The sequence below is a fragment of the Anolis carolinensis genome, chromosome 2 (genome assembly GCF_035594765.1).
Source record: "Anolis carolinensis isolate JA03-04 chromosome 2, rAnoCar3.1.pri, whole genome shotgun sequence".
Lineage (NCBI taxonomy): Eukaryota > Metazoa > Chordata > Lepidosauria > Squamata > Dactyloidae > Anolis > Anolis carolinensis.
In genome coordinates, this window is record NC_085842.1 from 115,456,453 (window position 1) to 115,471,241 (window position 14,789).

At 44.8% G+C, this 14,789-nt stretch overlaps 1 protein-coding gene across 1 annotated transcript; it reads left to right on the plus strand.

The window, feature by feature from the left end:
* Nucleotides 1-653: 653 nt before the first annotated feature.
* On the plus strand, nucleotides 654-8,904 carry LOC134296195 (uncharacterized). Its single transcript, XM_062970427.1, is given in 1 exon segment — nucleotides 654-8,904. A coding segment is annotated over 1 exon segment (5,307 nt). The 5' UTR covers nucleotides 654-1,590; the 3' UTR covers nucleotides 6,898-8,904.
* Nucleotides 8,905-14,789: the final 5,885 nt, after the last annotated feature.

Here is a 14,789-nt window from a genome sequence, read left to right on the forward strand (position 1 = left end):
TCCCTAGGCCTGGTGCCCAGGCCTACGGGTGCAGGGTTTGGGCCTACACACCTGGGCCTTGCAGGGCTACAGCTGATCAATCCGAAAGGCAGGCTTGGAGCTGATGTCAGCCCCCACCTGCCTTTAGTTTTGAGTCAGTTATTGCTTTGTTGGGTGTCTTTCTGTTTTGTGCCATCCGAATGGATGATACAAAACAGAAACATGAATGAAACATATGACAAATACCGCACACATCTCTAAATGCTGAAAACAGTAAGAGGCTACATACAGTCATCCCAGATCCTAGCAGATCTTAATCCTTTGCGAGGTACATACAAGGAAAAACACTCCCTCAAGTAGAATCATAAAGTTGGAAGAGACCACATGGGCCACCCAGTCCAACCCCCTGCCATGCAGGAAAAGCACAATCAAAATACCCCCACAGGTTGTCATCCAGTCTCTGTTTAAAAGCCTGGTGTCCCAAGCCACTTAGTGTTTTACGTTTTATCATAGGCACCTTGAACTCAGACTGAGAACATACTAGCAGCCAGTGCAATTCTTTTATGACTAGTAATTACATGCTAACAACCCTGTGGGAAAGATCTCCAAAATTCACAGCTGCTGCAATTAAGAGGAAAGGAGAGGAAATATATCAGTTGCACATGTTATAATGAGGCGGGGGGGGTTAAGGAACCCCAGGAAATACCATATATGGGCAGAGATGGCGACAGCTAGCGACCCGGGTGCATAAACTCACAGAAACATGTGACTTCTGGGAAATCATGTGTTTCTGAAGAAATGAAAGCTAAAGATAAACAAACAGCGCATGCGTACGCAGGCGCTGTTTGTAATTTGTGAGCACGGCACAAAAAGGGTGCAGCCGGCCTGCTGGTCAGCACTGATTGGGCAGCGTCACAACTCTAAGCCAATGAATTTGCTTGTGGGCGGGCATAACCCGAACCCTGTAGTGTGTATAAATGTTCACTCAGCATGCCACTGGTCGGTTCCCCTGGAGAAGCACTTACTTTGTGCTAGGGGGACCCCTAGTGGCCATTAGCGAAATAAAACTGCTTTCTGGGAAATTCCTTCAGTTGTCCGTCTTCAAATTCCTCCACTGCGCCAACAAGAACCGTAGCACGAAGGTTCCGCTACATTTTCTGGTGACCCCGACGTGATTTTTTTCCTATAAGACGGGCCAGGAGATTTGGAGACGGATCCCGTTGGCGGGACGGCCTCAACTCAGCGGTGGGGGCCTGAGGCAACTACCGTGAGACGAGAAGGGGCCCCTGAATACTACACGACCGGCTGCGGTGCTTGCCTCTGATGCCAACGCCGACTGACGGTGAGAGCTGCAACATCAGCGAGGTTCCACAGAAACCGGCTAGGAGGAAAAGGATCCAGGGAAAAAAAGCCCAGGGGCGAAGGTTGGTCCGACGTCTACAGAAATCTGGCAAGTATAGGGGTTTGCATGAGATATTAAGGGAACGCCAGCGCTGGGAGGGACAAAAAAAAGTTCCCAGGGAGGTAGAAAGGGGTTCTGTCTTGTGTTTCCTGACGCATGCCGTGAGTGGCCGGGTGCCCAGGCCAGGACAGTCCCCTCTATTAGGCAGGATGGGAGGGAAAAATTCAAAGAGCTCCACTCCCTTACAATGCATCTTAGATAATTTTGGCTCTTTTGCTAGCAGAGCCGTAGCAGGGAATCCAAGGGACCTAAGAGATTATAGACTGAGAAATTTGTGTCAGGGAGAATGGCCAGATTTTGGTTTAGGTTGGCAAGTAGAAGGAACGTGGGATCTGAAACTGATCCGAACAGTGGAAGAATATTGTGCTGTGAATCACCCGAACCAGTGGGTCTATATTGCTACGTGGGAACGGGTAGTTAGAGAAGATCCAGGTTGGGTTCGACAGTGCAGGAATGGCAAATGTATGGTGGTGAAGAAGGAGGGGAAAAAGAAGGAAGTTTTCCAATCCAATGAGGAGGACTACCCAGATTTACAGTTGAGTGTACAGGCTAGACAACAGGAATTATTGCCGCCACCCTTGCCACCGCCCCCCCCACCCCAGGGAACAGCCCCCACACTAGGAACGAGACCCCCACCCTACTCTTCGGAGTCAACCGAAGCGGCCAAGAAACACTATCCTAGCCTAGAAAAATATCAGGAGGAAACAAAGGAAAAGAAGAAGTCACAACGGATGCCCAGTGATGCTTCTCCGGCACAAACTCGGAGACATGGAGCTCCGGTGTGGTCTGGTGATTCACCGACCGGACCGGCCCTCCAGATGCCCTTGAGAACGGTGCCTGTGATAAACAACAGGAATGAGATAGTTCAAGCATACCAGGTAGTGCCTTTCAGTAGTAGTGACATTTTGAATTGGAAAAATAATACTCCACCTTATAGTGAAGAACCCCAAGCTATGGCTAGGCTATTGGAAGGGATTATGGCAACCCATAATCCCACCTGGCAAGATTGCAGACAATTGTTGAATATGTTGTTCACATCAGAGGAGAGAAGAGCAGTGTTGAATAATGGGGTAGCCATAGCCCAGGTTGGTGCCCCACAAGATGGTGATGCAGCCGAGTGGGGAGCACAGAGGTTTCCTGTGGAAATAGATCCCCAATGGGACACCGCAGAAGAAGGACATTTGCAGAGACTGAAAGGATTCCAGCGTATATTGGTAGAAGCGGTAAAGAGGGGCCCGCCGCGACCCGTCAACATTGTAAAAATTCAGGGAGTGGTACAGGAAAAATCTGAGTCACCAACAGCCTTTTTGGAAAGGCTGGAGGCAGCATATAGAAAGTATAGCCCGTATAATTTGGAGGATGAAAACGGTAGGAGGGCGATTCAACAGTCTTTTATCAGTCAAGCGGCTCCTGACATCCGGAGAAAGATTCAAAAGCAACCAGGATTTCTAGGAAAGACTATGAATGAATTGTTGGCACTCGCAGATCAAGTTTATATGGCGAGGGACCAGGTAGAAGAAGAGAAGAAGGACAGGAAGAAGAAGCAGGAATACCAAGCATTAGTTACCATGATGGAACAAAGTGCAAGTGGACAGAGAGGAAGAGGAGGATATGCCAGAGGGGGACAAGGAGGAAGAAGGGGGCCCCCTCGGAGGTTAGGTCGAGACCAATGTGCTAAATGTAAGAAGTTTGGACACTGGAAAGGTGAATGCCCAGAAGGAAGAGAAGGAAGTCAGGAAGGACCGAGAGAAAGAGGAAGGCCTGAGAGAGGAAGAAACCCAGGAAGGGGAAGAGGACGTGGGAACTACGTACCTTTTCCTGCAAGAGAGGTGATAGCTGCAGCAGCTGTGATGGAAGAAGAATGGGAAGATATGGATGGAGGAGAGGAATGAGGAAGCCAGGCTCTTGTTTTGTTGGACCCCGGGGAGCCGATGGTCACACTTGAAATCGGGGACCAACAATTGGACTTTTTAGTGGACACAGGTGCCGAAAAATCAGTAGTAAATACAAAAATTAGTCCACCAACTCGGGAAACTACGAAAGTAATAGGGGTGTCTGGGAAGACCCAGAAGTGCCCCTTCCTTAAGGAACGCACCTGCAATCTGGCCGGACATCAGGTCAAGCATAAGATGTTATATCTCCCAGACTGCCCAGTCCCTTTATTGGGAAGGGACATTTTATCAAAATTACAAGCACAACTCCAGTTCATGAAGAATGGACAAGTGGAGCTATCATTTCCCATGGAAGAGGAATGGAGACTGTTTCAAGTTAGGATTTTTACTGAAGAAATACAATGGCCATGGCATGAGACTCCTTTAGTGTGGGCAGAAGATAATCCTCCAGGATTAGCTAAATATGTTCCACCGGTGGTGGTGGAAGTGAAAAGAGGAATGGGGCCCATATGCAAGCCACAGTATCCCGTCAGTCGAGAGGCAGTGCAGGGGATCAGAAAGCATCTAGAGCGACTTCTGCAGCATGGGATATTGGTACCATGCAGTTCCCCATGGAACACGCCCCTGCTCCCAGTCAAGAAACCAGGAGGACAAGGAGAATATCGCCCAGTCCAAGATTTGCGGGCTGTAAATCAAGTCACCGTTCCCCTAACCCCGGTAGTGCCAAATCCATACATCATGATGAGTCTAGTACCAGCATTTGCCAAATGGTTTACTGTATTGGATTTAAAGGATGCATTCTTTTGCATTCGATTGGCCCCTGTATCCCAACCGATCTTTGCTTTCCAGTGGGAATCTCAGCAGTCAGGGCAAAGGACCCAGTATGTTTGGACACGCCTTCCTCAGGGGTTCCGGGACAGCCCGACCATTTTTGGTCAAGCCCTGGCCAAAGACTTACAGGATTTTGTAATACCTAAGGAAGAGGGAATTTGGCTTCAATATGCAGATGACCTGCTTATCGCTTGCCGGACACTAGGGGGCTGTAAAGAGCATACTTTGAGATTTCTCAAGACATTGGAAGAAAAGGGTTACAAAGTGTCAAAGAAAAAGGCCCAGTTGTGCTGTCCCACGGTGAAATATTTGGGGTTCCATCTGACCGAAGGAAAGAAGATGTTAGGAGCTGAAAGAAAGGAAGTTGTTTGTGCCATCCCCACTCCCAGTACCCGGCGACAGGTGCGGGAATTTTTGGGATCAGCAGGATATTGTAGACAGTGGATCCCCAACTACGCCGTGTTGGCTAAGCCACTGTACCAGGCTACGAGAGGTGGAAGAGAAGATCTATTTGAGTGGACAGAAGAATGTCAACAGGCATTTAAGGCATTAAAAGAAGCATTGATGTCATCTCCAGCATTAGGACTGCCCGATTTGGAAAAACCATTCACTCTGTTCGCTGCAGAGCGGGAAGGAACAGCGGTTGGAGTATTGACCCAACCACTAGGTTCATGGCAAAGGCCGATTGCCTACTTGTCAAAGCAATTGGACACAGTGGCTCGTGGATTGCCACCTTGCCTGAGGGCTGTGGCAGCATCAGTAGATTTAATCAAAGAAGCGAATAAATTGACCCTAGGACAGCCACTGACAGTTAAGGTGCCCCATAGCGTTAAGGCACTGTTAGACATTAAGGGACCGCGCTGGCTCACAAGTGAGAGGTTAATGAAATATGAGGGATTGTTGTGTGACAACCCACTGGTGACCCTGGAGACTTGCTCCACTCTGAATCCGGCCACCTTGCTCCCAACTCCAGGAGACACCACGATCCATCAGTGTGCCCAGGTGATGGATGAGGTATTCTCCAGTCGACCGGATTTGAAGGATGTGCCACTAACTAAGGTGGACGACACTCTGTTCACAGATGGAAGCTCCTTTATGGAAAATAATCAAAGACACTCAGGTTATGCGGTTGTTCGGTGGGGGGGAGAGACGCTGGAAGCAGAGTCACTGCCCCCGGGGACTTCTGCCCAGAAGGCCGAATTGATTGCCCTGACCCGAGCGTTGGAATTGTCAAGCGGAAAGCGGGTTAACGTCTACACAGACTCAAAATATGCCTTCACCACCCTCCACGCACACGGAGCACTGTACAAGGAGCGCGGGCTCCTCACGTCTGGAGGAAAGTGCGTAAAACATGCTGGAGAGATTGTGGATCTCCTGGAGGCGGTTTGGAAGCCAAGGCAGGTGGCTGTGATGCATTGTAAAGGGCACCAACGTGGAGACGATCCCGTAGTGCAAGGAAATAGGCAGGCTGATCTGGCAGCCAAAGAGGCAGCTAGGCTGCCCTATATTGAACATCAGGTAATGGCCCTACAGGTAGAATTAACTGAACATAACATTACATATACACCAGAGGAAGAAGAATGGGCCTTAAAGGAGAAGGGTCAGTGGTCAGGAGAACTCATAGTGATGCCAGACGCCCGTGTCTACGTCCCTAAGGACTTGGCATGGCACTTAGTCCAACACATGCACCAAAACACACATTTAGGAAAAATGGCATTGGCAAATCTGCTAGGACGACAGTTGTATATCGATGGATTACATAGCCTAACGGCAGCAGCAGCCCGAAGATGCTGGACATGTATCAAAAATAACCCCAGAGAAGGACCCCTCAAGCCACCAGGAGTCCAACATGTGGGTGGGGTACCCTTTGAAGCTTTAGTCACTGACTTTACAGAAATGCCCCCATACAAAGGATACAAATATTTACTGGTGTTCGTGGACACATACACAGGATGGGTGGAAGCTTACCCTACAAGAACTGAGAAGGCTGTAGAGGTGTCAAGAGCTCTAATGAAAGATGTTATTCCCAGATTTGGCATACCCTTAGAAATTGGATCAGATAATGGCCCCGCATATATTCAACAGGCTGTGCAAGGATTATGTAGAATTTTGGGCATAAAATGGAAGTTACATTGTGCATATAGACCCCAATCTTCTGGAAAAGTGGAAAGAATGAATAGGACATTAAAGGCTCAGCTTGGGAAACTTTGCCAAGAGACAGGATTGCCGTGGACGGTGGTTTTGCCCATGGCATTATTAGGAATCAGATGTACACCACACAAACGGACAGGACTCTCCCCTTTTGAAAGACTCTATGGACGACCCCCTTTGAACTTGAAGGGAGCCTTAGAGACAGGAGCTGAGCAGCACCTCATAGGAGAGAAACAGACATTGGCCCAGGTTCAGGCTTTGGGCAGACAAATGCAGCAGTTAGAAAAATACATTTCTGAATTGAACCCACCATTCCCTACCACACCTCTACATTGTTTTTCACCAGGTGACGAGGTTCTGGTCAAGGATTGGAAGATTGAGCCATTGGGACCCAAGTGGCGAGGACCCTATGTTGTGCTCCTGTCTACCCCCACTGCAGTGAAGGTGAAGGAGATTAAGCCGTGGATACATTACACCCGTGTAAAACTAGCACCTGAGGAGTGGCGGACGGAGCGAGTTCCTGGTGAGGACCTGAGACTCAGGATCATCCGGCAACTCCCTAAGGGGTCAACAAGGCCATGAAGCTGATCCCTTCGGGTGCAACGGAGCGTCGGTGGTCAAGTATGTCGCAGCATGGCCCAACAAAGGCGCTCTCCGGGAGATGGTGGCTAGACATTTTGAGAGGAAAAAGTGGGAGACAAGCTATGAGGAGGGGAGGAAAGCGCACTGTGTTTGGTATATTATTTGTGCTGAGTTTTATTCTCTCTTTTGGAAAAAGAGCACATGGGAATTGGATAAAAGAACATGCCAATTATATGTTTGAGCAGCACGGGAAAGAGGTAGCATTAATATATGAACACCCCCTCACCGTAGGAGATTTTTCATTTCTTCCCGATTTAATTGATGAACCACAGATTGTGTTGGAGGGATTGTCCAAGGCTCAGGAGGGTCCACCTACCGTGTTTTCTAGCATACCGCAAAGGATAAATAAAACTCGGTTTCGACGGTTTAGATACCATACCTCCACCAGGGGTTTGTGCTTCTGTTGTGGAGGATCGGGAATATGGAATTCTGAGTGGAAACACTGGGGAACTAGGCAGGCGTTCTTTTCCCGATTAGGCAATTATTCCCATTGTCGAGACCGGTTCTATCTACATGGACGATTTAATACATCTTATGTCTCACGATTAAATCTAACCGCAACCGAGTGGGCTAGCATGTATCCAGATTATCCCACATTTAGTGTGAATGATTCTATTGAGGGCCTAAAATCTTATATGAACATACTGCAACAATTAACCCAACTGAGCCTAGGTAAAAGCCTCTGTCCGTTATGGCAAATTAGGGATCCAAATCTATGGTTTTTCTTTGATAAATGGGCCACAAATTATCACCCCGGCAACTACCAGTGTGTCGGTGTGGGTTATTTGACATTCCCAGTTCAGGTCTTACACAAAGGGCATCAGCGCCTGAAATGGGACATTGTGCAAACAGGCCCTCTAGGACCAGAATGCTCGGATGAGGTCATTATCAACAAGGCCCTGTCAGGTTCAGAAGCCTCCCGTGTAGGAGGAGGCCTGATCACAGGCTTGTTGACACTGGGTGCTTACCCAGGGATTGTAGCTCAAGCAAACCGTAGAAGTGTTCTAGGCCTGACTTGCCGCCTTGAAAAGTCCATAAATGCCACTGGTAAAATTTTCCGGGAAATCCAGTCTGAAGTAGAAGAAATCAGCCAGATGGCCCTACAGCATAAGTTGGCCCTTGACTACCTACTGGCGGCCAGGGGGGGGTTATGCGCCATGGTTAGAGGACGTTGTGTAGTGAAATTTCATAACTTGAATAATACTATTGAAGATGACATCGAGTCATTACAAAAGTTAATTTACAATAATGTCCAGGAGATAGAAGGTTGGTCTCCCTTCTCCTGGGTGACTAGCTGGTTACCCTCAATAGAATGGTTGAAGAACATATTGTTGGTAGGGATTTTAGGATTGTTCATTGTTCTCATAGTTATGTGTTGCACTCCAATAATGATGCAAATGTGTACTAGGTGTGTCACACAATCTTTACCTGAAAAAAAGATAGCCATACTCCAAGCCAAGCGGGATTGGATGGAACCATAATGCTTTGCTTCAGCTTTTGTACATGCGCTTCGCAAAAAGAAAATGGGGGAGTGAGGCGGGGGGGGGTTAAGGAACCCCAGGAAATACCATATATGGGCAGAGATGGCGACAGCTAGCGACCCGGGTGCATAAACTCACAGAAACATGTGACTTCTGGGAAATCATGTGTTTCTGAAGAAATGAAAGCTAAAGATAAACAAACAGCGCATGCGTACGCAGGCGCTGTTTGTAATTTGTGAGCACGGCACAAAAAGGGTGCAGCCGGCCTGCTGGTCAGCACTGATTGGGCAGCGTCACAACTCTAAGCCAATGAATTTGCTTGTGGGCGGGCATAACCCGAACCCTGTAGTGTGTATAAATGTTCACTCAGCATGCCACTGGTCGGTTCCCCTGGAGAAGCACTTACTTTGTGCTAGGGGGACCCCTAGTGGCCATTAGCGAAATAAAACTGCTTTCTGGGAAATTCCTTCAGTTGTCCGTCTTCAAATTCCTCCACTGCGCCAACAAGAACCGTAGCACGAAGGTTCCGCTACAATAATCTGGATATTTTCATTTCTCAGTCAAGCCACTGAATTTTGCCATTAAATAAAAGACTGAGGTGGCAAAATGATTTTGTAAAGAGGTGATTTGGTAATGTAGTCATGTCTCTGTGATGTTTCACATAAACAACCTTATTATCATAAAGACGGCTTTTTAAAACTTATTGTTGACACAAGCCAAGGATTTCCCATGATTTGAAAGCTAGTAGCTTCAAAATTGAAACAGATCATAATCTCAGTATCTCCAAATGGGAGACTATCAGTCCAGTTTACATAGAAGGAGTCACTGAGATTAGGTACTGGTATTAGCCACAACTTTGGGAGAAAACGAAGGGGAATTAGGGATCAGTTACAGAATTCCAACTGGCATATCTTGATCCAAATGTCATCCTCAAGTAATCAGTAGATCAAAAAGTAGTAGTTCAAAATTATCCCTTCTTTGGCTATTGTATAATTTCTTTGAACCAACTGATAGAAACTATGTTGTGTACTTAAGAGGATAGAACACCAAAGGCAGAACAATCTCATTATCCACTCACCATCTGTCAGGGTACTTTGATGGTGTGTTCTTGCATGGCAGGGGGTTGGACAGGATGGTCCTTGTGGTCTCTTTCAACTCTATGATTATATGATCTCTATTACAAAGCCAAACAGATTACTTGTCAAAAGTAACCAGAAGGAAGACTGCACTCGAAGGATCTTCATGTAGCTATAATGCCTGGCTTCTCATCAAAATAGGATTCAATAAAACATAGAGATGGGATGTCCCAAACTTCCCAGTCTTGACTGTTCCTGGCCCTGTGGAGGTCACACAAGGAAATTATAAATGGAAAATTCTTTTATGGTCAAAAAGAACCTTTAGGTTGGGGCAGATAAGTATACAGGATGCTAGACCATTGGTGGGTTAATCCATTGACTACAGAAATAGTTTAGGAAGCAATACAGAAAATCTGATAAAAAGCAGCATGAAAGATATCCTTGAACCTTCCTTCTCCAGAGAGTCAGGCAATGGGGGCAAACTATGTGCAGCTAAATATGAAGAGAAGGAGCATATGCAGCCAAGATTTCAGATAATTAATGGGGAGCTCAGTTCGGTGCAATCCATCTTCCAGGCATATCACTCCAAATTTAAGTTGTTCTGTAGGTAGTAAAAACAATGTCATTTCACACAATGACATTTTGAGGGCCTTTTTTGCATTGGTGCTTCATACATGGCCCCCAAAGTTCATAAGGCCATGAACTCACATAAAGTTTTGCTTGATTTGGATGAAGAAGACTGAAAGTCAAATCCCTGTTCTTCTGTGAATTTTGCTGCAAGGCATTGTGAGTTCTGGCAGCCAGAATGTAGCACTTTCCCCTTTCATGTATATCTTTGTATTCTTACACATAGGAATAAGTAATTTTGATATTTTTTCCCACTGCAGGCAGGAGGATACTAACTTTATGCATGTTTTCCAAACAGTATTCACACACATATCAATGCATGTGGATTTCCAAAACAAAATTTGCACAGTGTGAGGAATCCCATTATATTCCAAATTTTCTTCTGGGTTGTTGAAAATTAAAACACCTTTTTTGTTAAGAAAGGAAGTACTTGCTTGTTATTTTTCTTTTTAAAAAATCTTTGGCCCCCTCCATCACAAGAAGAGGAAGGTAGCTCTTTAAAAGAGACAGCTAGGTTCCAGCTGGGTGTCTGCTGGGCTTGGCTACCATCACTGCAACTAGTCATAAAAAGGTAAGGAAGCTTGCTGGAGTCAGCTGTAATCAAGTGATGCAAAAGATAAGTCTGTGTGGTTTCGGTTTGTTCGAAGTGACTGCACTTCTCCATTTTTATTTCAGAGAAAAAGGTCAAGCCACTGGCAGACAGAAAATTTACATTTTTGAACTAACATTTCAGCTATTTTTCATCCAAGGATTTCTGTGAGCTGGAGTTCCAAAAACACATTTTGAGCTCTGTTTTTATATGCTTGCCCAGTGCTTACCTTGCTTCAACCTCACAAATTTGCTGTCAATATGGACATTTGTGATTTTGTTATCAGGTTGACTCCAACCATCGTCATTGCCCTCCTGTTGAATTATATGGATTTTCTTGGCTGAACAGGGCTTTGAACTCTGGTCTCCCAGAGTCCTAGTCCAACCACTACATGAGATACCAGTTAGAATTTTATATTTTTTGTATATTGGAGAATGTTATGGAGATGGTTAATAACAATTTCAGTTCCCAAAAACAAGCCTGTTGAAATGGAAGAAGCTTCTCTCCAGCTTACTGGTCTTTAGAACAATTCATACTTTCCTAACTGTGGACTTAGTCTCAGTCTTGACTGTGTTGTACGATCAATGTATGACCACACACATCCATAAGTAAAAATGCTTGCATTCTCCTCAAGACAGAACCCATCCTAGTGACATATGCATCCCCATACCTTCAACAATTCCAGAATACCACAAAAATGGTTCCCTATGGACTACAAAAACATGATCTGAACACTACTGCATAATACATTAGTGGTTTTATGACCATCTGTGAATCTGCACATGTAATGTTTGTCAGCATTCACAGAGAAATGTGCTCCTTTATTACACTCTGCTGCTTTGCGTGAAAAGCACCCCCTGCTCATTGCTAATGCACAAAGCCCAATCTATCTGGTTGCTGAAACTTACATAGGCTATATTCATCTGCTTACTTAGTAATAGGGTCCTTCTCCCAGGCCTAAGGCAACAGGAGAACAAATGTTTTAGTTTGGAATGTCAGTAGTTCTGAATCTCTCCTTCTAAGATGGTTCAGTCCTATATATAGCAGTTTAAAGTTAGCTGATCAGGTTTACTGGGGGAATTTTGATCATTGCTTTCATTGATATAAAACCAGAAGGAAAAGAAAAATACGATTTCTTCCCAATAGTTTCTTAGTGGCAGGGAAATGATAGAAAATTCTGACTGAGCCCTAATATGGTTACCACAGAGGTCACTATCACCTCAACCTGAAGGTGACTCATTTACCATCATGAAATGGAGATGTCAGTCAAATGTCCGGGAAATGCTAACGTGTGGCAACAGTTCATGTCAGGTTAAATATACACTTTGCTCCTGACTCTGAAGCATGATGGCACACAAATGACTAAGCAATTCTGATAAAGATTCAATAGGTTAATGTCGATTCTCTTTGATTAAACAGTCATCTTGGATCACTGTCAGGGCTATAAAAGAAAAGACTGTTTTTTCCCCCTCTTCCTCTAGACTCACTCCACTACTGAAATAACTATGCTAATATTTAGTTCATGAAATAATTTTGACACATAATGTTTTCCATCCAAAATTCTGCTCTTGTGTCAAAGTGAAACCTGGACAAAGCAACAGCTCTTAACTCTAAATGTTCTTAACTTGGGATAGTCTTAGGTAGAGGTTCCACTGTATAAGAATTAGCTCAGAGTACATTCATACAATAACCCATGACAGTTAAAGTAGTGCCAAACTGCATTCATTGTAATTTATGCAATTTGGCACCACTTTAACTGCCATGGGTTAATGGTATGGAGTTGTAGTTTTGCAAGGTCTTTAGCCTTCTATGCCAAAAAGTGCTGGTACGTCACCAAACTACAATTGTCAGGGCTCCATAGTATTGAGCCAAGATGGTTACGGTGGTGCCAAATGGCATTAATTCTACAGTATGATGAATGCTTGGAAACACACAATAACAACAAATATAACAAATCTTAAACACAATTTTTATAATTTTCATATTTTGTACACCTCTGTGCTTCCATGTGTGTGCCTTTGTGTGTATGAGAGAGAGCATAGATGGAAATAAACACATAGATAACAGCTCATTTAGAAACCTAATGGAAACATTTGTCAGTTTTTCAATACTACAGTGCAGTGTAGCTTTACCAATATTATTCCCTCCTGAAATCTGCCTCTATTTTATACATGACTTGGGCAATCCCGGGTTTAAACAAGCCAGCCAGAGTCAAAATGTCATTAGAGCCGCTATGTCTCCATCGTAATTGAGACTGCCAGGCTGTTTTCTGCTTTATTCCCCCAGAGAATATGCTGTTGCGCCATTTTACTTCCTGAATTGCATATCCTAAAAGGAACCCCACCCCCAGTGATGATGTTAGTTTGAGCAAACGGAGAGTGTTGTCCATGAATAGGTATTTGTTTCTATCTTAGCCTTCACCCGGTTGTGAAATCAAAAAGGTCCTTCAGGCTTTTTCCATAATTGGGGTTACAGTGCCAATGGGAAAAAGACATAGGAACAGCAGCCAAACAACCTGGATATGTAAGGAAATCAGTGCACGGAGTCAGAAGAGCAGAACAGAGCATTTTATGAAGACAAAACAGGAAAGAAAGATGCTGTAGTAGGTTTTTATATTGGTAGTAAAGTCCTGATTCTAAATCAGACCCTCCTCCTCCTCCTCCTCCTCCTCCTTCTTTTTCTCTTACCCATCCCTCCCTATGGATCAAAGTGGGGAACAACTATGAAAATACAATAACAAATAGACACATAACACAGTTAAAAACATAAACACCCATTAAGAATACATAATCAGTTAAAAGAACCTAATATCAGCTTAAAAGCATGTATGTTAAAATCAATTCATAATTTAAAAACCATCTGCAAAGGCTTGCAAGAAGAAGCTGGTCTTTAATGCTGCTTTAAACACAGACAGCATATCCAGTCTTGAATCTTTTCTGGAAGGTCACTCAACAATTTGGGGGCAGCTGATGAAAAAAGTTCCCTGGTTAGCATTTGCCTTCCTGATCCCGTCTGACTGAAGTAAATGTCCTGCAGAAGACCTGAGGTTACTTTACTGAGTGAATTATACAAGTGAATGTGATCTTTCTGTTAGTAACCTGGACCCAAACCATGTAGGGCTTTAAAGGCAACAACCAACATTTTGTACTTTGCCTGGAAATGCTGATTTGAATTCACTGGAGAAGCCTCTTGTATCCCAGGTGTTGTTTTGCTTTATGAAACAATCCCTCATACAAAATTAACCCTGCAGCTTACTTGGATCTGAGCTCCACCGATTTAACAGAATGTGATTTTGTGTGCATAGGATTGCACAGTATGGAAAAGCCAGAGAGAATTATCCTAGTCTACCCTGCCCCCTGCCATGTTTCTGTGTAGCTGCGTAAATGGTAAAATGACACAATATTGTATCTCCCTGTGGAAGCCGACCCAGGCCCACCATCATAAGCAGGATTGGCAGGGGATGCGAGAGAGGGCCTTCTCAGTGGCTGCCCCTAGACTCCCTTCCCTCCTCTTGTCCTTCTGATGACAGGCCAAAACCTTTGTATTCAGACAGGTTTTAAAAACAGAAATGGGCTAGGGGGTGCTGAATTGTTTTTAACATATTGTAAAATCTATATATATAAAAGAGTGATGGCATCAGGGCAGCGGACAAAACAACAAAACTACAGGCCCCCCAACCTTGAAATTTGACAACACAACCCATCATCCAGAGCTCTAGGTTGATACAACAAAAAGAAAAGAAAAATAAAGTCCTAATTACAGGGAGAGGAATAATAGGTTTTATCCAATTGCTGCCAGTTTGAAGGCTAAGCTCCACCCACTTGGTCTCCTAGCAACCTACTCAGCCCAGGGGACAGGCAGAGTTAGGCCTCACTTAGGCCTCTTCCACAGATTATCAGATTTTAACTGGACTATATGGCAGTGTAGACGCAAGGCCCTTCCACACAGCTATATAACCCATTTAGAATATTATATTATCTTCTTTGAACTTTGTTATCCTGACTCCACACTGCCATATAATCCACTTCAGTGTGCATTTTATCCAGCTATGTAGAAGGG